Source organism: Pseudoliparis swirei, chromosome 21 (assembly GCF_029220125.1).
Source record: "Pseudoliparis swirei isolate HS2019 ecotype Mariana Trench chromosome 21, NWPU_hadal_v1, whole genome shotgun sequence".
Lineage (NCBI taxonomy): Eukaryota > Metazoa > Chordata > Actinopteri > Perciformes > Liparidae > Pseudoliparis > Pseudoliparis swirei.
In genome coordinates this window covers 5076459-5101945 of record NC_079408.1, presented here as the reverse complement: position 1 = coordinate 5101945, position 25487 = coordinate 5076459, and the positions used below count along the sequence as shown (strand labels likewise).

Genomic DNA, 25487 nt, shown 5'->3' with positions numbered 1-25487 from the left:
TGTTGTTATTGTAAACAATCTGAAAAAAAGAACAAAAACGTGTTTTTTTCCTGCTCCTTTACTCTGCAGTTTGACCATCTGTGCTTGCATGAGGAGGGCCGCACATGCATGCTTTCAGTATGCAGGGGGGGGGGCCCAAATCGTCTCAGTAGCATCGTTTGTTGAGCGTTGCCGCTAACGAGGTGTGTGTAAAGCGTTTGAGCTCCACTACCGTTCAAAAGTTTGGGGTCACCCAAACAATGTGGTGTTTTCCATGAAAACTCACACTTTTATTCATCAAATGAATTGTAAAATAAATATAAAATATTGTCAAGACATTGACAAGGTTAGAAATAATCATTTAAATTTTAAATATTAATTTTGTTCTTCAAACTTGTCGCTCAAAGGAAGGTTGATATATCTTCTCTCACCAGCATAACTGTTTTCAGCTGCGCGATCATAAAAAGGGTTTTCAAGTGTTTTCTACCCCTCCGTTTGTCTTCTAAGGCGATAACACAATGTACCATTAGAACACTGGCCTCTACACACCCATGGAGAGATGTCATTAAAAACCAGAGAATAGTCATTTACCACATTAACTATGTATAGAGTGTATTTCTCATTAATTGAATGTTATCTTCATTGAAAAAACAGTGCTTTTCTTTGAAAAATATGGACATTTCTAAGTGAACCCAAACTTTTGAACGGTAGTGTATACAGTTATCGGCTTGGCTTATTATACATGCGTGACATCTTGGACCTTATTGCATTTAGAGTGCGGGTCAAACTTCAGCGTAACACCGGGGCACTATTATATTTGCACATTGCATCTTAAGAAGCAGAACTTGAGGTTTGTGCGCGGCGCTGAGACTTCGTGAGCACGGAGAGGAAGTGAACGAGATAACGATCAAAGGAGGACGTGATGAGTCTTGTTGCGAAAAGATGAATATTGAAAATAGATTATTTTCAAACACTCAAATCCAAGAGCCGTTAGAATCAAGTGAGCAAGAGAGGACGATATTGATACCATGAGGGGCCTCGTCTGAGCGACTGAAAGTCCCTGGTTTCGACCCCCCCGCAAAGATGAGAGACGATGCGTGGTGTCTCTGCAGAGGTGGCCTGTGCGCTGCAGCCTAACTTGATTTCCTGTGAACTTTAAACTGGCCGCAGGTTTCCAGTCAAACGCTGAGGCACACCTCAAGAGCAGCCGCTCGCTCTGAGTGACACACACACACATACACACACACACACACACACACACGTGAGTGAACATGTTTGTGTTGACACTGAATCGCATTCATGTCATGCCTGTCACCTTTAAAATATATATATATGCAAAATAGGCAATATCAACTACTTTTATTCTTTTTAAAGTGAGTGATTCAGGCAAAAGTTTTTTTTAATTTTTTACTTGTACTCATTTAAGCAGATAAATTCACAAGCAAAGCATTGAACACACACCTGGATATATTTAGGGAGTTTGTAAGTGGGAAAGATTTCGTAATTTTCTTTTTTCTGAGTCATGATAATCCATTAAATGTGTCGACTGCCATTTTCTTTTTTACAACATTCACTCAATGTTGGATGTAAATTTTTGAAGTTGTCCGTGTCAATGTTAACATTGACATGTTAACATTGACATGTTGACATTGACACGTTAACATTGACGCGTTAACATTGACACGTTAACATTGAGACGTTAACATTGACACGTTAACATTGACACGTTGACATTGACAATGAGACGTTAACATTGAGACGTTAACATTGAGACGTTAACATTGACATGTTGACATTGACACGTTAACATTGACACGTTGACATTGACGTGTTGACATTGACACGTTGACATTGACGTGTTAACATTGACACGTTGACATTGACGTGTTAACATTGACACGTTAACATTGAGACGTTAACATTGACACGTTAACATTGACATATTGACATTGACCTGTTGACATTGAGACGTTAACATTGACACGTTAACATTGACTCGTTAACATTGACTCGTTAACATTGACTCGTTAACATTGACACGTTAACATTGACAAGTTAGGACTCACAAGATGCTTCCACAGAATGTGATATTTCAACAACACACTCAGCAACCGCTTCGTCCAGCTGAGACGACGAAGAGGACGAAGAGGATGTCTCTGTGTGTCAGGACGTCTCTCCTCTACCAACCAGATGCTGATGGGCTCACAGAGCAGGTCAAGGTCACACTGCCCTCTACAGGAGCGCCTCTGCTGTCTGCAGACATAACACAAATGGATTTGCTCTCCGTGGGAATGACTCTATTCCAAACCACTTAAAGGAAAATGGACTGAACTGAAGACGGAACAGTTTAAAAAAAACACTTTAAAGATGAATAACAGTTTAAATAGAGTTGTTTTATGATTGGGGTTGAGTGTCTGGTTGGTGCTCAGAGACTGAAATATGATAAATGTAATGAGAAACATGAAGTTCACGTTGAGGAGAGAAAGTGTTACCAACTCTGTGGTTGAGACACCTTTCATATCCACCACAGCTGGATCACAAGCTTTTATTGTGAAGGGAAGAGTGGATCCAAATTATGTAAAATGTAATAACTGCGTCGTGAGGCTTTCTCCAATTTCCTCTGGTATCAACCGGAAACCGGAGGAAGTGTGTTTTCCTTCAGACAACACGATCCCACCAATAAGTTGTGACCACATGTCCTTCATATCGCATGCAGGATGCTCAGCGCACGCACACAACGACATGTACACAAAGATATGTACACAACACACATCACAACACAGGCACTAGAGGTTGCAAATGGGACTATAATATATTAAATGCAGAGATAAAAATGTAACATTAAGTGTTTCAAGTAGCTGTGTTCATGGGACGCTTTATTCACCGCTCTTATTTCTTAGAATAGTGTGCTGTGGTCCAACCAGTTGGGTTGCGTGAGCTTTCTGGAAAAGGGGAGGAAGTTTAAAGGAAGAAGAAGGTGGAGGAAACAAACAATCCAATGCTGCAGTTTCAAACTTTCCTCAAAGTGTAAAAGCTACAAGAGAAGAAGAGGAGAGCTGGGCGAGAGGATGGGACTCTCTGTGCTCTGTGTGCTGGGCCTTTTCTGTGAGTACCGTCTCCATTTGGATTATAGTTTTATAGAGATTTTTTTTTTCAATGCCTGAAGTTAACAGTTTCTGTCAGTTTGATGATGTGCGATGTGTGATACTTTATTTCTTTATTTTAGTGATGAACATTCTCCTCTACTCTGGACACGCTCAAGGTTTTTATACAAATGTCTTTCTTAGTAAATATTCACTCAAGATAATCCTCCACTTATTGATACACTTTTATTTATATATATATTTATATATATAAATATATATATAAATATTTCTTATTAAATATTCACTCAAGATAATCCTCCACTTATTGTTACTCTTTTATTTATATATATATATATTTATACATATATATTTATATATATATTTATATATATATAAATATATATATAAAAATATTTCTTATTAAATATTCACTCAAGATAATCCTCCACTTATTGTCACTCTTTTAACCCATTATATGAAACTGTCCTGTCTTGTTCATTTATGATGCATATATATATATATTTATATATATTTATATAAATATATTTATATATATATATTTATATATTTATATGTATATAATATACATATTTATATATATATATATATATACATTTGCATTTGTTTCTAGATATTTGGCTGTCCGTGGATCCAAACAGGTCCACTTTCTTCACTGGAGAGTATGTGACCTTCATATGTGACATGAGGAGAGGAGAAGACACTGACTGGTTTTACTCAATCAGCCTGGAGGGGAAGAGATCTCCCCCCAACAGCCCCAAGAAGAGACTTAAATCACAATCTCTAACTTCACGCCACAGCGGTGGATATCAGTGTATTGCGGCTCACAAGAGCTCACCAGCTGTTATAATAGAAAGTAATACAGTCTCTCTCACTGTATCAGGTGAGTGAACACAGTTTTACCATCGTGACCAAGTTCACTAAAAGTACTTATTTATTGATATTTGTTGATACAATAAACCTGTTTGACAAAGTGCTAATATAATAAACTGTAATTATCAGGTGTTAATATTATGTAAGATTCATGAACCTTAAAGTGTGACCACTGATGCTGTTTAACTGTTTAATCCTGACCATAAATATATGATAAAGATAGATTGACACGGTTCAGATGTTACATGATAATTTGCATAATAATAATAATAATAATAATAAGACAAACCAGCCAGTATTTTATCCCTTTTGAGAAATAAATATATGAAAACACATCCTATAAATGAGTCAGTGATGAGTGATATTAATATATATATGTATAATATTATTGAATTAGAATTGACGAGCATAATTCACAAGCACAGTAACAACCACTCTTGTGCTTTGTTGTTCTCCGTGAACACAGAGCGACCGAAGGCCCGACTGAGCAAAAACACTCCAGCAGGGGTCAGTATGACCCTGACCTGCTCTGTGAGCTCATCTTCACCATCTTCATCTGGATGGAAATACTTCTGGTACAGAGGCAAGAAAACCTCTGAACCCCTGATCACACGAGAAGATGTTCTCCTCCCCAAAGGAGGAGGAGGAGGAGAATTCTATTGGTGCAGAGGAGGAAGTGGAGACCCAGTCTACTACACAGAATACAGCAATACAGTTGGTAAAGGACCAACCTAGTTGATATAAAACACTAAATAACTAAACAACACATTGAGTATTTGTGAATAAGGATGAAGACGATTCACACATTGTTTTTCTAACTTTTCTTGAGCAGCCACACACACAGCTGTTGTGACTCTGCAGCCCGGCTGGCCTGAGATTTACTCCGGAGAGGCGATCACTCTCACGTGTGCCGTGAGGGATGCAGGGGACGCTGAGTGGGATTACCGATGGGAAACAATCAGCTCTCACGGCCCTCATAAACAAAGAGGCGCCGTGATCACGCCGTCACACGGCGGAGACTTCTGGTGTCGGGGCTGGCTGAGATATGAAATGTCTTCCTCAAAATGGAGCGATGCTTTCACACTAAAGGTTTCTCCCGGTGAGTTATTGTTTTATATTGCTGAGTTTAAACATGAATATGTGTTATTATATGTTAGGTTGGTTAATATATTTAAAGACAGTATCCTGATCTTTATGTAAAGGACCATAAATATATGATAAAGATAGATTGACATGGTTCAGATCAGATATTTGCAGAATAATAATAAAAAATAAAAATATAAAAATAATAATAATAATAATAATAAAAATAAAAAGACAAACCAGCCAGTATTGTCTCCCTTTTGAGAAATGAAAATATGAAAACACATCCTATAAATGAGTCAGTGACGAGTGACATGAACGTCTCTCACAGGGCAGGTGAGTGTGGCGCCTCCTTCAGGGGGAACGTGCTCATTACTCAGTGAACCAGTTATTTATTACAGGGAGAGAGACTTTGACGTCTTCTTCTGTCTCCAAATTAATGTTACATGATATTTATATTAAAAACATGAATACCTGAAACTCCTGCTTCCTCCTCGTTTGAAGGAGAATCCTGTTGGGTTCAATTAACTAATTAATAAGTGAAGTATAAACATGAGTCCTGTTGATTTCCTTCAGTTTACTATCCTTAATAAAACACACAGTGACTACATGTGCACCTCCACACCTGTGTTACACATCTGGAGACAGAACACATGATGTAGGCGACATGTGATCCCCTCTCGGCTCATCCCCTCTTCCTCACAGGTGAACCCAAGCCGGTCCTCACGGCGGCTCCATCGTGGCCGAGTCCCGGAGGCTCGGTGACTCTGACCTGCAGCGTTGACCCTCCGTCTGCAGGATGGAGGTTCTTCTGGTACCGGGTTGTTCCCTCACTGCCAGCCTCCTACAGCCGGGAGCTGCTACCGGGCAGCACCAACGGTACCGAGCGGAACTCCTACACCGCTCACGGGCACGCGCGCACAGCGGGATACGCGTGCCGAGCCGCGCGAGGAGACCCGGTGTTCCTCTCCTCGTACAGTGAGCCTCAGTTCGTCTGGTCTGCAGGTTCGTTCAGACGCTGCTGCTCTCGCAGAGGAAGACACGTGACGTCATCACGGTGGTCACATGTCTCACTCTCTCCTCAACTTCTAGAATAATGTGTTGATTCTTCTGCTGCATTGGACTAAATGAAACATGAATGAATCTCTTTGTTACGATCTCAGACACTTAGGAAGTAGGACCCAATTGCACGACCCGGGAGACAGAGATAAAGTATTTGTAAGTACTTTATTTTTCGGTTCTGCAGTGAACAAAATGAAAGCGCTCACGTAGTGAGGATCAAAACTTTCATGAGCACAACATAACCCGACCTGATCATGGCAAAAGACCAGACGAACTGACAAGGAACACTGGGAGACAGGGGAATTTAAGCACATGGTAACAAGACACAGGTGGGACCAATCAGGGGCGGGGCTGACACTGATGAGCATAGGAGACAGGTGTGATGACAGGTGAACACAATCAGGAAGCCTGGAATGAGAGAAAGCGAACATAAATGTCATGAACCTCTCTAGCATATCTGTCGGTGCACAACAGTACCCCCCCCTCTAGGGCCAACTCCTGATGGCCCAGGCTGATTGTAAAAGTCGTGGATAAGAGTCTTGTCTACGATAAATGAAGCAGCTATCCAGCTTCTAGCCTCAGGACCGTAACCCTTCCAGTCTACCAGGAATTGCTTGCCCCTCCCCCTATTACGGACCTCCAGTAGCTTACGGACCTTGTAAACGTCACCCCCTTCAAAGAACTGGGGCGGTGGAGGGGGCTTGGAGGCGGGAACAAGTGTGCTCTCACACACCGGCTTGATTTTACTAACGTGAAACGTTGGGTGCACTCTCAAGGTCCTGGGGAGTTGCAAGCGTACCGGCCGGGTTGATGACTCTGGACACTGAAAGCGGACCCACAAATCTCGGAGCCAGTTTCTTTGAGGCGACATGGGTGGTAAGTCTTTGGTAGAGAGCCAAACCTTTGGCCTGGACTGTAGGAGGGCGACCCTGCGATGAGCGTCCGCAACAGCCTTCATCCGAGCTGAACCGGAGAAGAGACTGGCGAGCACCAGCCCAAACTCTGCGACAACGTCTGATCATGGCATGTGCCGATGGAACCATCACCTCTTCCTCGTTGTTAGGGAAAAGTGGGGGCTGGAAACCATTGACACAATGGAATGGAGAGAGACCTGTGGCCGCCGTAGGAAGGGTATTGTGGGCAACCTCGACCCATGTGAGGTGGTCACTCCAGGTGGTCTGGTTCGGGAGGCGAGACAGCGTGGCGTAGTCTCTAGTTCTTGGTTCAGGCGCTCCGACTGTCCATTTGACTGAGGGTGATATCCTGATGACAGGCTGACGGTGGCACCTATGAGTCGACAAAACTCTTTCCAGAAGGCGGAAATGAATTGTGGACCCCTGTCGGAAACAATGTCATTAGGGAATCCATGGATCCTGAATCGTGATTCATCATGACCTCTGCGGTGACTTTGGCAGAGGAAGCTTGGTCAATGGGATGAAGTGAGCCATTTTTGAAAATCGATCAACCACTGTTAGAACCGTAGTCTTGCCTCTGGATGAGGAAATCCTGTCACAAAATCCATCGAAATGTGTGACCAAGGGCGATGGGGAATCGGCAGCGGCTGGAGCAAGCCCATCTTAACTTGAGATGAGGTCTTATTACACGCACACACCGGACAAGCCGCTACATACTCGGCCACATTTTTCTTCATGGATGGCCACCAGAAACGTTGTTGAATCCTGAACATTGTTCTTGCTACTCCCGGATGGCACGAAAGCACAGATGAGTGAGCCCAGTGGATGACCTTGGGTGAAGAGCCTCAGGAACAAACAGCAGATTGTTGGGACACTCGCTAGGCGCTGGATTCATGACATTTGCCTCTTTAACGTCTGACTCCACTTGCCAGGAAAAGGCTCGAATCAGCCGGGTAAGTGGAAGGATGGTCTTGGGGTCGACGGGAAGTGGTTCGGGATCGTAAAGGCGAGACAAAGCATCGGGTTTTGATTCTGAGACCGGGACGAAAAGAGTGTGAAGTTGAATCTACTAAAGAAAAGTGTCCACCTGGCCTGACGGGAGTTGAGGCGCTTAGCCTTTCTTATATATTCTAGATTCTTGTGTTCTGTCCAGACTAAGAACGGGTGCTCTGCCCCCTCCAGCCAGTGTCTCCATTCCTCGAGGCAGCTTTTACAGCTAACAATTCCTTGTTTCCCACGTCATAATTCCGCTCTGCCGTTGTCAACTTCCGCGACAGGTAAGCACATGGATGCATCTTGTTGTCTTCTGCAGAACGTTGAGACAGTACTCCTCCAATTCCCTCATTGGAAGCATCCACCTCGACCATAAACTGGCGCTGGGGATCTGGAATGGTGAGTATGGGAGCTGATGTGAATCTATCTCTGAGAAGTTTGAAAGCAAGATCCGCCTGGGGGTCCACTTGAAGGAACCTTAGGAGAAGTCAGAACATGCAGAGGAGCAGCAACAGAACTGAAATTCCTAATAAACTTCCTATAGAAGTTAGCAAATCCTAGGAACTGCTGAACCTTTTTCCTGGAGTCTGGTGTGGGCCACTGGGATACTGCACTGACTTTCGCAGGATCCATTTGGATATGATTAGGTGAGACTATGTATCCTAAGAAAGACACCTCTTCTGTGTGGAACTCGCACTTCTCTGCCTTGACATATAGCTGATTATCCAGTAGTTTCTGCAAAACTTGGCGGACATGGTTAACATGAGATTTAGCGTCTGGGGAGAAAATCAGTATGTCATCCAGATACACAAACACTGAAATATTCAAGAATTCCCGCAAAACCTCATTCACAAAAGCTTGAAAAACAGCCGGTGCATTGCACAGTCCAAAAGGCATTACCAAGTACTCATAGTGACCATTCTGAGTGTTGAATATGCAGATCACACTGTACCAGAAAGGCTCTGCAATTCGAAGAGTCTCCGGAAAATCTCTCCGGAAGAGCCAGCCGTAACGGGGAGGAAACAGCCTGACCTGGGTCGTCAGCTGGAGTATTGACAGGCAAATTCTCAGCTGTGGATGACGTCACCGGAGGAGCAGTCTGTTGATGAGTGAAAAAATTATTCATTTGGGCAACCAGTTGTTGCATCTGTGTAGATAATTCTTCCTGAACCCCGGCCTGGTGTCCTCTCAGCTCTTGTATTTCCCGGCTGACTGTCCAGTTTTTCCTCGTGATGAAAAATCGTCACGCCCTGTACCGACAGAGCGGCGTGAGCGTTCTTGGGTCGGCTGGGTCCATAATGTGGTCAGTTCGTTCTGTTACGAACTCAGACACTTAAAGTAGGACCCAATTGCGACCGGAGACAGAGATAAAGTATTTGTAAGTACTTTATTTTTCGGTTCTGCAGTGAACAAATGAAAGCGCTCACGTAGTGAGGATCAAAACTTTTCAAGAGCATAACATAACCCGACCTGATCATGGCAAAAGACCAGACAGACTGACAAGGAACACTGGGAGACAGGGGAATTTAAGCACATGGTAACAAGACACAGGTGGGACCAATCAGGGGCGGGGCTGACACTGATGAGCATAGGAGACAGGTGTGATGACAGGTGAAAACAATCAGGAAGCCTGGAATGAGAGAAAGCGAACATAAATGACCTGAACCTCTCTAGCATATCTGTCGGTGCACAACACTCTTGTCGTTCACATTCATTCTAAACTTTTCACTTTGAGAGTAAATAATCTAATCTTGTAAGGCCACGACGTTACATGTTTAATTACATGATACATTAATAGGTTTGTATTCATTGTTGTGTTTTTAAATCTGTATTTTTCTGTGCTTTGTTTGTCTCCTCGTGTGTTTTTCAGATTTCCATCCAGCAGCGTCTCTCACAGTGAGTCCTCCCAGAATGCAGTTCTTCAGCAAAGAGTCACTGTCACTGAGCTGTGAGGGAAACTCTACTGAGTGGAGAGTGAACAGGTTTATTAAACATGACCAGCTGACCACAGATTGTTCTGTCTGGGGAACCATGACTGGACCCACATGCAGCATCAGCGCTAATGGGATGACTGGAGTGTACTGGTGTGAGTCTGAAACGGGGCAGTTCAGCAACGCAGCCAACATCACGATACAGAGTGAGTGTTTATATTGTGGTTTCTGAAGTATTTTAACATTTTATTATAAAGTGTTGACATTTATACGTGACTAGAATGAATAATCAATTTCTTTTAATCTTCCCCCAGGTGGTGATGTCATCCTGGTGGGCTCTGTCCACCCGGTGACTGAGGGACAGTCGGTCACTCTGGGCTGCAGGTTGAAGACAGAAGAGCTTCTTCATCACGTGGATTTCTATAAAAACGGCAAACTCATCCCAGATCATAGCAGCGGGGAGCTGTTCATCTCTGAAGCTACGAAGTCAGATGAAGGTTTCTATAAATGTGAAGCAAGAGATTCAACTCGAGGTTTGAGGAGCTCGTCACCTCAGAGCTGGATGTCAGTCAAATGTGAGTATGATTAAAAACTTAATGTCAGACATACTGGTGTATCTAGTGATGAGGTGTGTGTGTGTGTGTTCTGATACTGGTGTATCTATTGATGATGATGTGTGTGTGTGTGTGTGTGTGTGTGTGTGTGTGTGTGTGTGTGTGTGTGTGTGTGTGTGTGTGTGTGTGTGTGTGTGTGTGTGTGTGTGTGTGTGTGTGTGTGTGTGTGTGTGTGTGTGTGTGTGTGTGTGTGTGTGTGTGTGTGTGTGTGTGTGTGTGTGTGTGTGTGTGTGTGTGTGTGTATATATATATGTGTGTATGTGTGTGTATGTGTGTGTGTGTGTGTGTGTGTGTGTGTGTGTGTGTGTATGTGTGTGTGTGTGTGTGTGTGTGTGTGTGTGTGTGTATGTGTGTGTGTGTGTGTGTGTGTGTGTGTGTGTGTGTCTGCAGCCCCCAGCTCTCCGTTCCCCGTGCTGATGATTGTTGGTCTGGTTTCTGGAGTTTCTCTGATTATTCTCCTGCTGCTGTTTCTGTATTTCTGCTACAGAAGGTCAAAAGGTGAGATATCTTCCTCCTGATATTATATTGACACAGATATAATAACATATTCTAACAATAGAACCATTTTCATGATATAACCGTAACAGCAAAACACTTTTTCTTCCAGATTCTCGCCTCGTGAGGTTGGTGCAACGCTCTCTTCTCTCTTCATGAGCATCACAGCAGTACTTTACACGCTCCTCATTAACACTGTATTCACTTCATGTTCTGGGGTCACCAGGTCTGAGAGCACCAATCAGAGCGCAGCTACAGACCACATGACCAACCAGGTTGCAACTCAAGAAGGACAATATGCCTCTCTTCTCCGTGGTCAGCTTTCATCCTGATTCATTTAATAATGTAGAATTCACTTTAAACCTGACATTTCTACGTCTGGTTATGTTTAATAATATTACATCATAATGTGGTTAAAATGACTGATATGACCGTGTCTTGACGTCCACGTCTCTGCAGGTGATTCTTGTCTGTATGAAACAATCCAAGCCTCTGAACAACCTGAGCATGGTACAGTAAACACTGCGTGTTCCTCACAGAGCTGGGAGAAATACAAACATATTAAACACTTCTCCTGCATTCATGTGATCCTTCTAACAGGAAGGAATAATGAACCAGAGAAGAGCGTTTACTCCAATGTGACGATGGGACCAGCTGCAGGTCCAAGACTTTGGGTTTATTTTATTATTAATACCACCAGGAGATTCACCAATGGTCAAATACAACAATGAGAGTAAATAACTGTAAATAATAGCTTGTATATATTTGTTTTTCTTCCAGGTCGATAGAATGTAATGGATGACGACATGAAAAACCACATCCGAGTGTTTTTGAGTAATTATTGTTCACTTGTAAAGTATTTGACCTGCTCATGTTTCAATCTAATTAGGAATAAGGAATAAGGAATAGATCACAGCGATGTAAATATGATATTATTGCATTCTTACAGTCTCTGCAGAGAGAGTCCTGTATTCACCGCTGAAGCTGAAGCTCGATAATAATATGTGAAACGTATGAGGAGCAAACATGAATATGATTATATCTTTTGGGGGAAAAAATAGAAAAACAGAAAGTGTGTCATCACCGTCACCATGTCCATATGTGAGGTGTATTCATCACTAGAATACAGGTTGACACTTCTGTCATACATTGTTGTTGTTGTTGTGTATTTTTATTCAGTCAATCAAATACAATACAATATTATTTGACATAATTGTGGGAGCTGTCTCCAATTTGGCCTCGGCTGCTGGCTGGTTGGTAGTCAGCCAGCTGCTCTGGCTGATTGGCAATCAGTCAGCAGCCGACGCCGCCCTCATAAAAGCTCTCAGTTGAGAGTGGAGGGGAGAGAAGAGAGTGAGCAGAGGCGCAGGCTTGCGGTCTGCTGTGGTAAATAAAGAAATGTTAGCGAACAGAACCTTGGTGTCTGGTAATCCTTGGTGTTTATGGGGGAAACCCACGGGTGACGGCCAGAGAACCGTCACAATAATATACAAAACAGAAAGACTGAAAAGGCATAGGTAGAAGCAAAATATGCTTATATATTCCTATCCTGAATTAATATCAACTAAATTATAAAATAGAGAAAAAGAACAAAGATTTTTTTAAACTATATATATATATATATAAAACTAAATGTCTAGTTTAGTTTGCATTTATTTAGTTTTTTGGGGGTTTGATTTGTTGATTTTTTCTACAAGATAGTAGAATTTTTACAATTCATCTTTACCAAAATAAAACAATTTTCTTTCATGTATTTTCTAGAACATATCAGTTATTCATTACTAAAACTATGACGAAACACCCCATAAAGTCACAGCTAACACCATCAACTATGACGAAACACCCCATAAAGTCACAGCTAACACCATCAACGGGGTCTATAGCGCTGGCTGTCTTCGGGTCCACCTCCGTTAACGCCTCTGTCTGTTAGCCACTTCCTGTGGAGGAAGTCTTGACACCTTGAGAACTAAATTTCACCATAAAGTGAAGTCATGTAGAAATTCTGTGACGTGATAGGCCGACACATTTTGTGAACATCTTTGACTTTATGCAGCTTTCTTTGCACTCTCTGCTGATGGTCATATACGTAGGAAGGAGGTTGAATATCTCTCCATTATCAGACTATTTAATGGTCTTCCGCCTCATGAGCGTTATGATACGCCGCGTTCAAAGCAGTCTGGTCGTTTGAGCTTTGTGTAAAAGGGAAGGAAGCACACGCTGCAAACTCAGAAGCAGAAGTTTAAACTTCACATCCAATTTATTTATAAAACGCGTCTTCTTTTTCTCTGCGTTTCCTGATTCCTCCCTTTGCTTTCCGCAAAGAGTCGAACCCAATCTCAGAAGCAGCTAATGGGGACTCAGTGTGGACATGAGGATGGGACTCACTGTCGTCTGTGTGCCGGGGCTTTTCTGTGAGTACTTTTTAATTTAGTTTTAGTTTTATAGAGAAAACATTTGACATGCCTGGTGTTAATAGTTTAAATTTGATGATGACGTTTCTAATTTTATTTTAGTGGTGAATATTCTCCTCTACTGTGGACACGCTCAAGGTTTCTATACAACTTCCTTTCTTTCTTTTTACACATCCACTCAAGACAATTGTAGAGTGAATTTATGATGAATGTAAAAAAGAAAACACATTTCACTCTCTGTGTTTGTTTCTAGATATCTGGCTGTCCGTGGACCCAGACAGGTCAGCTTTCTTCACTGGAGAGTCTGTGACCTTCACATGTGGCGTGAGAGCAGAAGAGACGGACTGGTATTACTTATTCAGGAGGGATGGTTATTCTTTGAACAACAACATCCAACAAAAGACGATGACACGATCTGTAACTCCAGCCCTCAGTGGTGAATATCAGTGTGTTGCAAGTCACAAGCGTCAACAAGCTGTTTTAGAAAGTAATAACGTCTCTATAACTGTTTCAGGTGAGTGAACAGAGTTTTAACATCATTAAAAACATTTGTTTATTTATGAGTCGTGTTGATATAATAAACCTGTCTGTGATAAAGTGCTAATATAATAAACTGTAATGATAATGTGTGAATATTAATGTAAGATTCATAAACCTTAAAGTTTGACCACTGATGCTGTTTAACTGTTTAATCCTGACCAGAAATATATGATAAAGATAGATTGACAAGGTTCAGATGAGATATTTGCATAATAATAATAATAATAATAATAAAAAGACAAACCAGCCAGGATTGTCTCCCTTTTGAGAAATGAAAATATGAAAACACATCCTATAAATGAGTCAGTGACGAGTGACATGAACGTCTCTCACAGGGCAGGTGAGTGTGGCGCCTCCTTCAGGGGGAACGTGCTCATTACTCAGTGAACCAGTTATTTATTACAGGGAGAGAGACTTTGACGTCTTCTTCTGTCTCCAAATTAATGTTACATGATATTTATATTAAAAATATGAATACCTGAAATTCCTGCTTCCTCCTCGTTTGAAGGAGAATCCTGTTGGGTTCAATTAACTAATTAATAAGTGAAATATAAACACGAGTCCTGTTGATTTCCTTCAGTTTACAATCCTTAATAAAACACACAGTGACTACATGTGCACCTCCACACCTGTGTTACACATCTGGAGACAGAACACATGATGGAGGCGACATGTGATCCCCTCTCGACTCATCCCCTCTTCCTCACAGGTAAACCCAAGCCGGTCCTCACGGCGGCTCCATCGTGGCCGAGTCCCGGAGGCTCGGTGACTCTGACCTGCAGCGTTGACCCTCCGTCTGCAGGATGGAGGTTCTTCTGGTTCCGGGTTGTTCCCTTACTGCCAGCCTCCTACAGACTGAAGCTGCTACCGGGCAGCACCAACGGGACCGAGCGGGACTCCTACACCGCTCACGGGCACGCGCGCACAGCGGGATACGCGTGCCGAGCCGCGCGAGGAGACCCGGTGTTCCGCTCCTCGTACAGTGAGCCTCAGTTCGTCTGGTCTGCAGGTTCGTTCAGACGCTGCTGCTCTCGCAGAGGAAGACACGTGACGTCATCACGGTGGTCACATGTCTCTCTCTCCTCAACTTCTAGAATAATGTGTTGATGATTCTTCTGCTGCATTGGACGAAATGAAACATGAATGAATCTCTTGACCCTCCTTTTCCATCTTCACACTTAATGGGTCGTTCACATTCATTCTAAACTTTTCACTTTGAGAGTAAATAATCTAATCTTGTAAAGCCACGACGTTACATGTTTAATTACATGATACATTAATAGGTTTATATTCATTGTTGTGTTTTTAAATCTGTATTTTTCTGTGCTTTGTTTGTCTCCTCGTGTGTTTTTCAGATTTCCATCCAGCACCGTCTCTCACAGTGAGTCCTCCCAGAATGCAGTTCTTCAGTGATGAGCCACTGTCACTGAGCTGTGAGGGAAACTCTACTGAGTGGAGAGTGAGCAGGTTTATTAAATATAACCAGGATACCATCTACTTATACTGTTCTTTCTGGGGAACCATGACTGGACCCACATGCAGCATCAGCGCTAATGGGATGACTGGAGTGTACTGGTGTGAGTCTGAAACGGGGCAGTTCAGCAACGCAGCCAACATCACGATACAGAGTGAGTGTTTATATTATGGTTTCTGAAGTATTTTAACATTTTATTATAAAGTGTTGACATTTATACGTGACTAGAGTGAATAATCGCTATTTTTTTCAAATCTTCCCCCAGGCGGTGATGTCATCCTGGTGAGCTCTGTCCACCCGGTGACTGAGGGACAGTCGGTCACTCTGGGCTGCAGGTTGAAGACAGAAGAGCTTCTTCATCACGTGGATTTCTATAAAAACGGCAAACTCATCCCAGATCATAGCAGCGGGGAGCTGTTCATCTCTGAAGCTACGAAGTCAGATGAAGGTTTCTACAAATGTGAAGCAAGAGATTCAACTCGAGGTTTGAGAAGCTCGTCACCTCAGAGCTGGATGTCAGTCAAATGTGAGTATGATTAAAAACTTAATGTCAGACATACTGGTGTATCTAGTGATGAGGTGTGTGTGTGTGTGTGTGTATGTGTGTGTATGTGTTCTGATACTGGTGTATCTATTGATGATGATGTGTGTGTGTGTGTGTGTGTGTGTGTGTGTGTGTGTGTGTGTGTGTGTGTCTGAAGCTGCAGCCCCCAGCTCTCCGTTCCCCGTGCTGATGATTGTTGGTCTGGTTTCTGGAGTTTCTCTGATTATTCTCCTGCTGCTGTTTCTGTATTTCTGCTACAGAAGGTCAAAAGGTGAGATATCTTCCTCCTGATATTATATTGACACAGATATAATAACATATTATAACAATAGAACCATTCTCATGATATAACCGTAACAGCAAAACACTTTTTCTTCCAGATTCTCGCCTCGTGAGGTTGGTGCAAAGCTCTCTTCTCTCTTCATGAGCATCACAGCAGTACTTTACACGCTCCTCATTAACACTGTATTCACTTCATGTTCTGGGGTCACCAGGTCTGAGAGCACCAATCAGAGCGCAGCTACAGACCACGTGACCAACCAGGTTGCAAATCAAGAAGGACAATATGCCTCTCTTCTCCGTGGTCAGCTTTCATCCTGATTCATTTAATAATGTAGAATTCACTTTAAACCTGACATTTCTACATCTGGTTATGTTTAATAATATTACATCATAATGTGGTTAAAATGACTGATATGACCGTGTCTTGACGTCCACGTCTCTGCAGGTGATTCTTGTCTGTATGAAACAATCCAAGCCTCTGAACAACCTGAGCATGGTACAGTAAACACTGCGTGTTCCTCACAGAGCTGGGAGAAATACAAACATATTAAACCCTTCTCCTGCATTCATGTGATCCTTCTAACAGGAAGGAATAATGAACCAGAGAAGAGCGTTTACTCCAATGTGACGATGGGACCAGCTGCAGGTCCAAGTACAACAGACTTTGGGTTTATTTTATTATTAATACCACCAGGAGATTCACCAATGGTCAAATACAACAATGAGAGTAAATAACTGTCAATAATAGCTTGTATATATTTGTTTTTCTTCCAGGTCGATAGAATGTAATGGATGACGACATGAAAAACCACATCCGAGTGTTTTTGTGTAATTATTGTTCACTTGTAAAGTATTTGACCTGCTCATGTTTCAATCTAATTAGGAATAAGGAATAAGGAATAGATCACAGCGATGTAAATATGATATTTTTGCAATCTTACAGTCTCTGCATAGAGAGTCCTGTATTCACCGCTGAAGCTGAAGCTCAATAATAATATGTGAAACGTATGAGGAGCAAACCTGAATATGTTTATATCTTTTGGGGGGGAAAATAGAAAAACAGAAAGTGTGTCATCACCGTCACCATGTCCATATGTGAGGTGTATTCATCACTAGAATACAGGTTTACACTTCTATCATACATTGTTGTTGTTGTTGTGTATTTTTATTCAGTCAATCAAATACAATACAATATTATTCTGTACAATATAAAAAACAGAAAGACTGAAAAGGCATAGGTAGAAGCAAAACATGCTTATATATACCTATCCTAAATAAATGTAAAATAAATTAGAAAATTAAAATAAAATAAAGAAAAATTTAAAATTAAATTTAAAAAAACAATATATATGTATATATAGTTTTTTTATTTTCTTGGAACTGACAGTTTAAAAACAACAATGGATGTTTAAAAAAAAAAAGTTCCTTCATTTCACGCAAATGTGTTTGCTGTATTAAAATAAAATCTAAATTGAATTAAATTCAAGCTACATGACATTCACCATTCAAGATCCTGAATGAACTGATTACAGATGCACTTAATTAAAGAGATGTATTCACCCAAACAGAGCTTTTAAATTATTATTTCTTACAATTGCATATATATGTTTTAAAGTATTTTATCTGATGCTTCAAAGGTATACATGTCTTCATTATTTCTATCCCTGAAAACGTGACTCCACTGGATCCACTAAATCAGTGAGCAGATTATGAGAGACAAATTAAAATGCATGTGTGAAGAACTCAAAGTATAGTGACAGCTTATTGCAAACAAAAGTTTATTGACACTTTTAAAAAACTTTTAAAAATACAGAAGATTAAAACCATTTGATGATTTCCTCTAAATCATCTCCTAATATATTAACTGTACAAAAGACTCGTCAGATAGAAAATCCGCCCACACAGATTATATTTAATAAAAAGCTGCAAATATTGATCAAAAACAGATTTAGTTTTTCATGCTGACCAGTGTTGTGCACACGGATGTCTTCATTGATCTGGAAGAGGACAAAACAATATAGAGAGTAACGGTTATTTACAATGTGCTTAAAGGGGCTTCATGACATTTTACTGAAATATTGAATATATGTAAAATAAATTGCTTTTTTATCGCTGCATTATTACCACGAGTTGTCCCTGGTTTGATTTCAGAATAAACAGTTTCATCTGCTGCTGCAGATCTTGATCTCCCTACGGATGGAGAGATGAATTTGAACAATATTTACGATTAATGCCCGAATTAAAAACAATTATGTACTGATACAAAAGATTACAATATCAGTCAGAATAGATCATAATGATAGTTGAATTAGGAATTGATTGGATTTGATTCAGAATATGTTACAACTATTTATTTAAATTTAAAAGATGTCTGTTTTAGATGCACACAGGAGTCAGTGTGAAGAGGAGCAGCTGCAGGTGGACGAAGACTTTACTGACCTTCATCTCTCTTGCGAGGATGAACCTGGGCGTACATCACACCGTCGTCTAAAACAAAACACACAATTTAAGTGATATATATATATATAAAAAGATATATATATAAATAAATATATATACATATATATAAATATATACATATATATATATATAAATAAATAAATATACATATATATATATATAAATATATATATATATATCGATGCATGGATGAATACAGATGAATATGTTTATTTTCTGACTGCATAGTCGTGTCAGATATTTCAATAAAACTGAAAAACGTAAAATAAAATGATTAACAATTTATTTTTAAAGTCTATAAAAGCTGTGATGTCGTATACCTGCAGCTGAAGCCATCTTCCCGTCAGAGTAATCGATGTCCTCGTCTGCTTCACGACTCTTCCCTGTCACAAAGAAGAGGAGAGCATGACGGGTCCATCACCTGTAACTCTCACCATCTTCATGAACCACTCACCCTTCTTTGTCATTTTTCCAAGCTCAAGCACAGAATAATTGAGCGTGGATTCACCTGAAATAAAGATTATTTTGTGCTGAATCATCTTGTATAAGTATTTCTCCCAGCTCTGTGATGAACACAGTGTATACTGTACCATGCTCAGGTTCTTCAGAGGCTTGGATTGCTTCATAGAGACAAGAATCACCTCCAGTCATTTTAACCACATTATATTAATTATGTAATCTTATTAAACAGATAACCAGAAATATAAATGTCAGGTTTAGAGTTAATTATGAATTATGAAATGAATCAGGATAAAAACTGACCACGGAAAGGAGAGGCATATGTGTTGTTTTGAGTTTCATCCTGGTTGGTCACGTGGTCTGTAGCTGCGCTCTGATTGGTGCTCTCAGACCTGGTGACCCCAGAACATGAAGTGAATACAGTGTGAATGAGGAGCGTGTAAAGTACTGCTGTGATGCTCATGAAGAGAGAAGAGAGCTTTGCACCAACCTCACAATGCGAGAATCTGGAAGAAAAAGTGTTTTGCTGTTACGGTTATATCATGAAAATGGTTCTATTGTTAGAATATGTTATTATATCTGTGTCAATATAATATCAGGAGGAAGATATCTCACCTTTTGACCTTCTGTAGCAGAAATACAGAAACAGCAGCAGGAGAATAATCAGAGAAACTCCAGAAACCAGACCAACAATCATCAGCACGGGGAACGGAGAGCTGGGGGCTGCAGCTTCAGACACACACACACACACACACACACACACACACACACACACACACACACACACACACACACACACACACACACACACACACACACACACACACACACACACACACACACACACACACACACACACCTCATCACTAGATACACCAGTATCAGAACACATACACACACACACATCATCAATAGATACACCAGTATCAGAACACACACACACACGTCATCACTAGATACACCAGTATCAGAACACATACACACACACACACACACCTCATCACTAGATACACCAGTATGTCTGACATTAAGTTTTTAATCATACTCACATTTGACTGACATCCAGCTCTGAGGTGACGAGCTCCTCAAACCTCGAGTTGAATCTCTTGCTTCACATTTGTAGAAACCTTCATCTGACTTCGTAGCTTCAGAGATGAACAGCTCCCCGCTGCTATGATCTGGGATGAGTTTGCCGTTTTTATAGAAATCCACGTGATGAAGAAGCTCTTCTGTCTTCAACCTGCAGCCCAGAGTGACCGACTGTCCCTCAGTCACCGGGTGGACAGAGCTCACCAGGATGACATCACCGCCTGGGGGAAGATTTGAAAAAAATAGCGATTATTCACTCTAGTCACGTATAAATGTCAACACTTTATAATAAAATGTTAAAATACTTCAGAAACCACAATATAAACACTCACTCTGTATCGTGATGTTGGCTGCGTTGCTGAACTGCCCCGTTTCAGACTCACACCAGTACACACCAGTCCAGGAGTCGGACACTGTGCACGTGGGTCCAGTCATGGTTCCCCAGTGAGAACAGTATGAGTAGAAGGTATTCTGGTCATATATAATAAAACTGCTCACTCTCCATTCAGTAGAGTTTCCCTCACAGCTCAGTGACAGTGGCTCTTTGCTGAAGAACTGCATTCTGGGAGGACTCACTGTGAGAGACGCTGCTGGATGGAAATCTGAAAAACACACGAGGAGACAAACAAAGCACAGAAAAATACAGATTTAAAAACACAACAATGAATACAAACATATTAATGTATCATGTAATTAAACATGTAACATCGTGGCCTTACAAGATTAGATTATTTACTCTCAAAGTGAAACGTTTAGAATGAATTGAGTGTGAAGATGGAAAAGGAGGGTCAAGAGATTCATGTTTCATTTAGTCCAATGCAGCAGAAGAATCAACACATTATTCTAGAAGTTGAGGAGAGAGAGAGTGAGACATGTGACCACCGTGATGACGTCACGTGTCTTCCTCTGCGAGAGCAGCAGCGTCTGAACGAACCTGCAGACCAGACGAACTGAGGCTCACTGTACGAGGAGCGGAACACCGGGTCTCCTCGCGCGGCTCGGCACGCGTATCCCGCTGTGCGCGCGTGCCCGTGAGCGGTGTAGGAGTTCCGCTCGGTACCGTTGGTGCTGCCCGGTAGCAGCTTCAGTCTGTAGGAGGCTGGCAGTAAGGGAACAACCCGGTACCAGAAGAACCTCCATCCTGCAGACGGAGGGTCAACGCTGCAGGTCAGAGTCACCGAGCCTCCGGGACTCGGCCACGATGGAGCCGCCGTGAGGACCGGCTTGGGTTCACCTGTGAGGAAGAGGGGATGAGTCGAGAGGGGATCACATGTCGCCTACATCATGTGTTCTGTCTCCAGATGTGTAACACAGGTGTGGAGGTGCACATGGAGTCACTGTGTGTTTTATTAAGGATAGTAAACTGAAGGAAATCAACAGGACTCGTGTTTATATTTCACTTATTCATTAGTTAATTGAACCCAACAGGATTCTCCTTCAAACGAGGAGGAAGCAGGAGTTTCAGGTATTCATGTTTTTAATATAAATATCATGTAACATTAATTTGGAGACAGAAGAAGACGTCAAAGTCTCTCTCCCTGTAATAAATAACTGGTTCACTGAGTAATGAGCACGTTCCCCCTGAAGGAGGCGCCACACTCACCTGCCCTGTGAGAGACGTTCATGTCACTCGTCACTGACTCATTTATAGGATGTGTTTTCATATTTTCATTTCTCAAAAGGGAGACAATACTGGCTGGTTTGTCTTTTTATTATTATTATTAATATGCAAATATCTCATGTAACATCTGAAACTTGTCAATCTATCTTTATCATATATTTATGGTCAGGATTAAACGGTTCAACAGCATCAGTGGTCAAACTTTAAGGTTTATGAATCTTACATTAATATTCACACATTATCATTACAGTTTATTATATTAGCACTTTATCACAGACCGGTTTATTATATCAACACGACTCATAAATAAACAAATGTTTTTAGTGATGGTAAAACTCTGTTCACTCACCTGAAACAGTTATAGAGACTTTATTACTTTCTAAATCAATTTGTTGACGCTTGTGACTTGCAAAACACTGATATTCACCACTGAGGGCTGGAGTTACAGATCGTGTCATCGTCTTTTGATGGATGTTGTTGTTAAAAGAAGAACCATCCCTCCTGAATGAGTAATACCAGTCCTTCTCTTCTCCTGTCACGCTACATGTGAAGGTCACAGACTCTCCAGTGAAGAAAGCTGACCTGTATGGGTCCACATACAGCCAGATATCTAGAAACAAACAGAGAGTGAAATGTGTTTTCTTTTTTACATTCATCATAAATTCACTCTACAATTGTCTTGAGTGGATGTGTAAAAAGAAAGAAAGGAAGTTGTATAGAAACCTTGAGCGTGTCCACAGTAGAGGAGAATATTCATCACTAAAATAAAGTTAGAAACGTCATCATCAAATTTAAACTATTAACAACAGGCATGTCAAATGTTTTCTCTATAAAAACTAAAACAAAATTAAAAAGTACTCACAGAAAAGCCCCGGCACACAGACGACAGTGAGGCCCATCCTCATGTCCACACTGAGTCCCCGTTAGCTGCTTCTGAGAGAGGGTTCGACTCTTTGTGGAAAGCAAAGGGAGGAATCAGGAAACGCAGAGAAAAAGAAGACGGATTTATAAAAGAATGGGATGTGAAGTTTAAACTTCTGCTTCTGAGTTTGCAGCGTGTGCTTCCTTCCCTTTTACACAAAGCTCAAACGACCAGACTGCTTTGAACGCGGCGTATCATAACGCTCATGAGGCCGAAGACCATTAAATAGTCTGATAATGGAGAGATATTCAACCTCCTTCCTACGTATATGACCATCAGCAGAGAGTGCAAAGAAAGCTGCATAAAGTCAAAGATGTTCACAAAATGTGTCGGCCTATCACGTCACAGAATTTCTACATGACTTCACTTTATGGTGACATTTAGTTCTCAAGGTGTCAAGACTTCCTCCACAGGAAGTGGCCAACAGACAGAGGCGTTAACGGAGGTGGACCAGAAGACAGCCAGCGCTATATATATATACAGGACTGTCTCAGAAAATTAGAATATTGTGATAAAGTTCTTTATTTTCTGTAATGCAATTCAAAAAACAAAAATGTCATGCATTCTGGATTCATTACAAATCAACTGAAATATTGCAAGCCTTTTATTCTTTTAATATTGCTGATTATGGCTTACAGCTTAAGAAAACTCTAAAATCCTATCTCATAAAATTTTAATATTTCCTCAGACCAAGTAAAAAAAAAGATTTATAACAGCTGAGTGTTTGTCAAGGCTCAGGAAACCCTTGCAGGTGTTTCGAGTTAATTAGACAATTCAAGTGATTTGTTTAATACCCTACTAGTATACTTTTCATGATATTCTAATATTTAGAGATAGGATATTTGAGTTTTCTTAAGCTGTAAGCCATAATCAGCAATAAATCAGAATAAAAGGCTTGCAATATTTCAGTTGATTTGTAATGAATCCAGAATGCATGACATTTTGTTTTTAATTGCATTACAGAAAATAAAGAACTTCATCACAATATTCTAATTTTCTGAGACAGTCCTGTATATATATATATATATATATATATATATATATATATATATATATATATAGAGAGAGAGATAAAATAAATCCAAACTAAACTAGACATTTAGTTTTATACATTTCATTTGTATGTATATATATACATATATCTACATATATATATAAGATAAATCCAAACTAAACTAGACATTTAGACAGTATTTATATATATATATATATAAAATAAATCCAAACTAAACTAGACATTTAGACAGTATTTATATATATATATATAAAATAAATCCAAACTAAACTAGACATTTAGACAGTATTTATATATATATATATATCAATATGTCTGAGACCATGACACAAATACTGATGAAAGCAAATCATATAAACTAAGTATAATCATTTAAATGAATTATTACATTTAAATAAAGATGAACACAAGTGTGCATTTAAATACAATTATTTGATGTTCATAATGTTTGAATGCCTAAAAAATAGACATTATAGATATTATTTTGCCAGTAGAATACAGTTGTTTTAACCAATGTTTAATATATCAGCGTCTGTGGTCGTCACAAACAAATAAGCTTGACATTTAAATTATATATAAAGAGAGAGAGACTCACCTGAAAGGCGTTCTAGCTGTTCAGAATGACCCTCTATGAATTTACACAAGCAGATACATTTAGTTTGCCGCAGCACACCGGAAGACATTAATCACATTTTAGTTTAACTTAATCGTAATGTGTCATTTAATTTTCTGAATAATAAGCATCGTATTTGTGCAAGTTTGGGAGAGCCTTATATTGAACTCCTACAGCAGAATGTTGCACAGCAGCAACTGCGGGAGGATGTTGTTTATTACAAATAAACACAATGCTACGTGCAAGACTTTTACAACACACATCAAAAGAGGAAAGAGCCTCAATGGTGTAAGACCAGATGGAGAAGAACAACATTTATAAACTCCAACATCAGGAAAATATCAATAACTCATAATCAACTGACTCAAATCATGCGGTTCCAACAAAAAGTTGATGACAGGTGATGAAACAAACACATCTCATCTCCAATCACATGCATACAGAACACCTGTACACCTGGGCGATAGAGGCTCCGCCTCCTGTGGACTCCACCTTAAAAGAGCTGCACGTGAGCATGAAATACATAAATCGTCACGTCATACGCACAAAGGGCCTCGGTGTTGACCTTCCGGAGGGATCTCGTCAGTTTCTGCACCACCCCGTCCAAGCAGATACGTCACAACCGCGGCGTGAGGTTATTTGTTAGCGCCCTCTAGTGGCAGCTAGTAGGTACTGCGCCATGTTGCATAAACACGTGCGTGCATCCGCTTGTTAGCTTTTCGGATGAAACTAGAATGTGTTGCTGCAAATGAAAAAACGTTGCACTAAAATTTAAACACACACATGCAATAAACTAATTGTGAGCATTTATTTGTGCATAAACAGCAGGTGAGGATTTAAGAGACTCTTTTTTTTTTTGCAATATATTTTTAAGATATTTTGAAGTTCATAACATGCCGCCATCTCGGATATACCTGTGTTAATGTGTGTGTGTGTGTGTGTGTGTGTGTGTGTGTGTGTGTGTGTGTGTGTGAATGTGGTATAATTGCCTTTCACCATTATCAATGCA

General features: G+C 40.6%; 2 protein-coding genes across 5 annotated transcripts; one reads left to right on the top strand and one right to left on the bottom strand.

Moving 5' to 3' along the window:
- Positions 1–2836: 2836 nt before the first annotated feature.
- On the top strand, positions 2837–17066 carry LOC130212132 (Fc receptor-like protein 5). Its single transcript, XM_056443273.1, has 25 exons — positions 2837–3084; positions 3206–3241; positions 3697–3966; positions 4423–4674; positions 4789–5055; positions 5745–6044; positions 9879–10145; positions 10254–10514; positions 10944–11051; positions 11161–11176; positions 11275–11363; positions 11508–11558; positions 11649–11708; positions 13224–13227; positions 13410–13459; positions 13562–13597; positions 13713–13973; positions 14709–15008; positions 15355–15627; positions 15739–15999; positions 16175–16288; positions 16398–16413; positions 16512–16600; positions 16745–16795; positions 16886–17066. The coding sequence occupies exons 1-25, from the start codon at positions 3048–3050 to the stop codon at positions 17032–17034; spliced, it is 3618 nt and encodes a 1205-aa protein (XP_056299248.1). The 5' UTR covers positions 2837–3047; the 3' UTR covers positions 17035–17066.
- A 994-nt stretch (positions 17067–18060) lies between these two features.
- Positions 18061–24506, bottom strand: LOC130211866 (low affinity immunoglobulin gamma Fc region receptor II-a-like). Of its 4 annotated transcripts, none has more exons than XM_056442890.1 (15): positions 24461–24506; positions 22791–22879; positions 22652–22687; positions 22278–22538; positions 21242–21541; positions 20640–20909; positions 20268–20528; positions 19834–19941; positions 19709–19724; positions 19522–19610; positions 19214–19267; positions 19080–19142; positions 18739–18786; positions 18424–18489; positions 18061–18296 (listed from the first exon to the last, which is right to left on the bottom strand). In XM_056442890.1, exons 2-15 carry the CDS (start codon positions 22831–22833, stop codon positions 18289–18291), a joined length of 1623 nt encoding a protein of 540 aa, XP_056298865.1. In that variant the 5' UTR covers positions 22834–22879; positions 24461–24506; the 3' UTR covers positions 18061–18288. The 4 variants fall into 4 exon arrangements, with proteins under 4 accessions (XP_056298865.1, XP_056298863.1, XP_056298866.1 ...); XM_056442888.1 differs by having other exon boundaries at positions 19834–19947; positions 24461–24503; XM_056442891.1 differs by lacking the exon at positions 19214–19267 and having other exon boundaries at positions 19834–19947; positions 24461–24503.
- Positions 24507–25487: the final 981 nt, after the last annotated feature.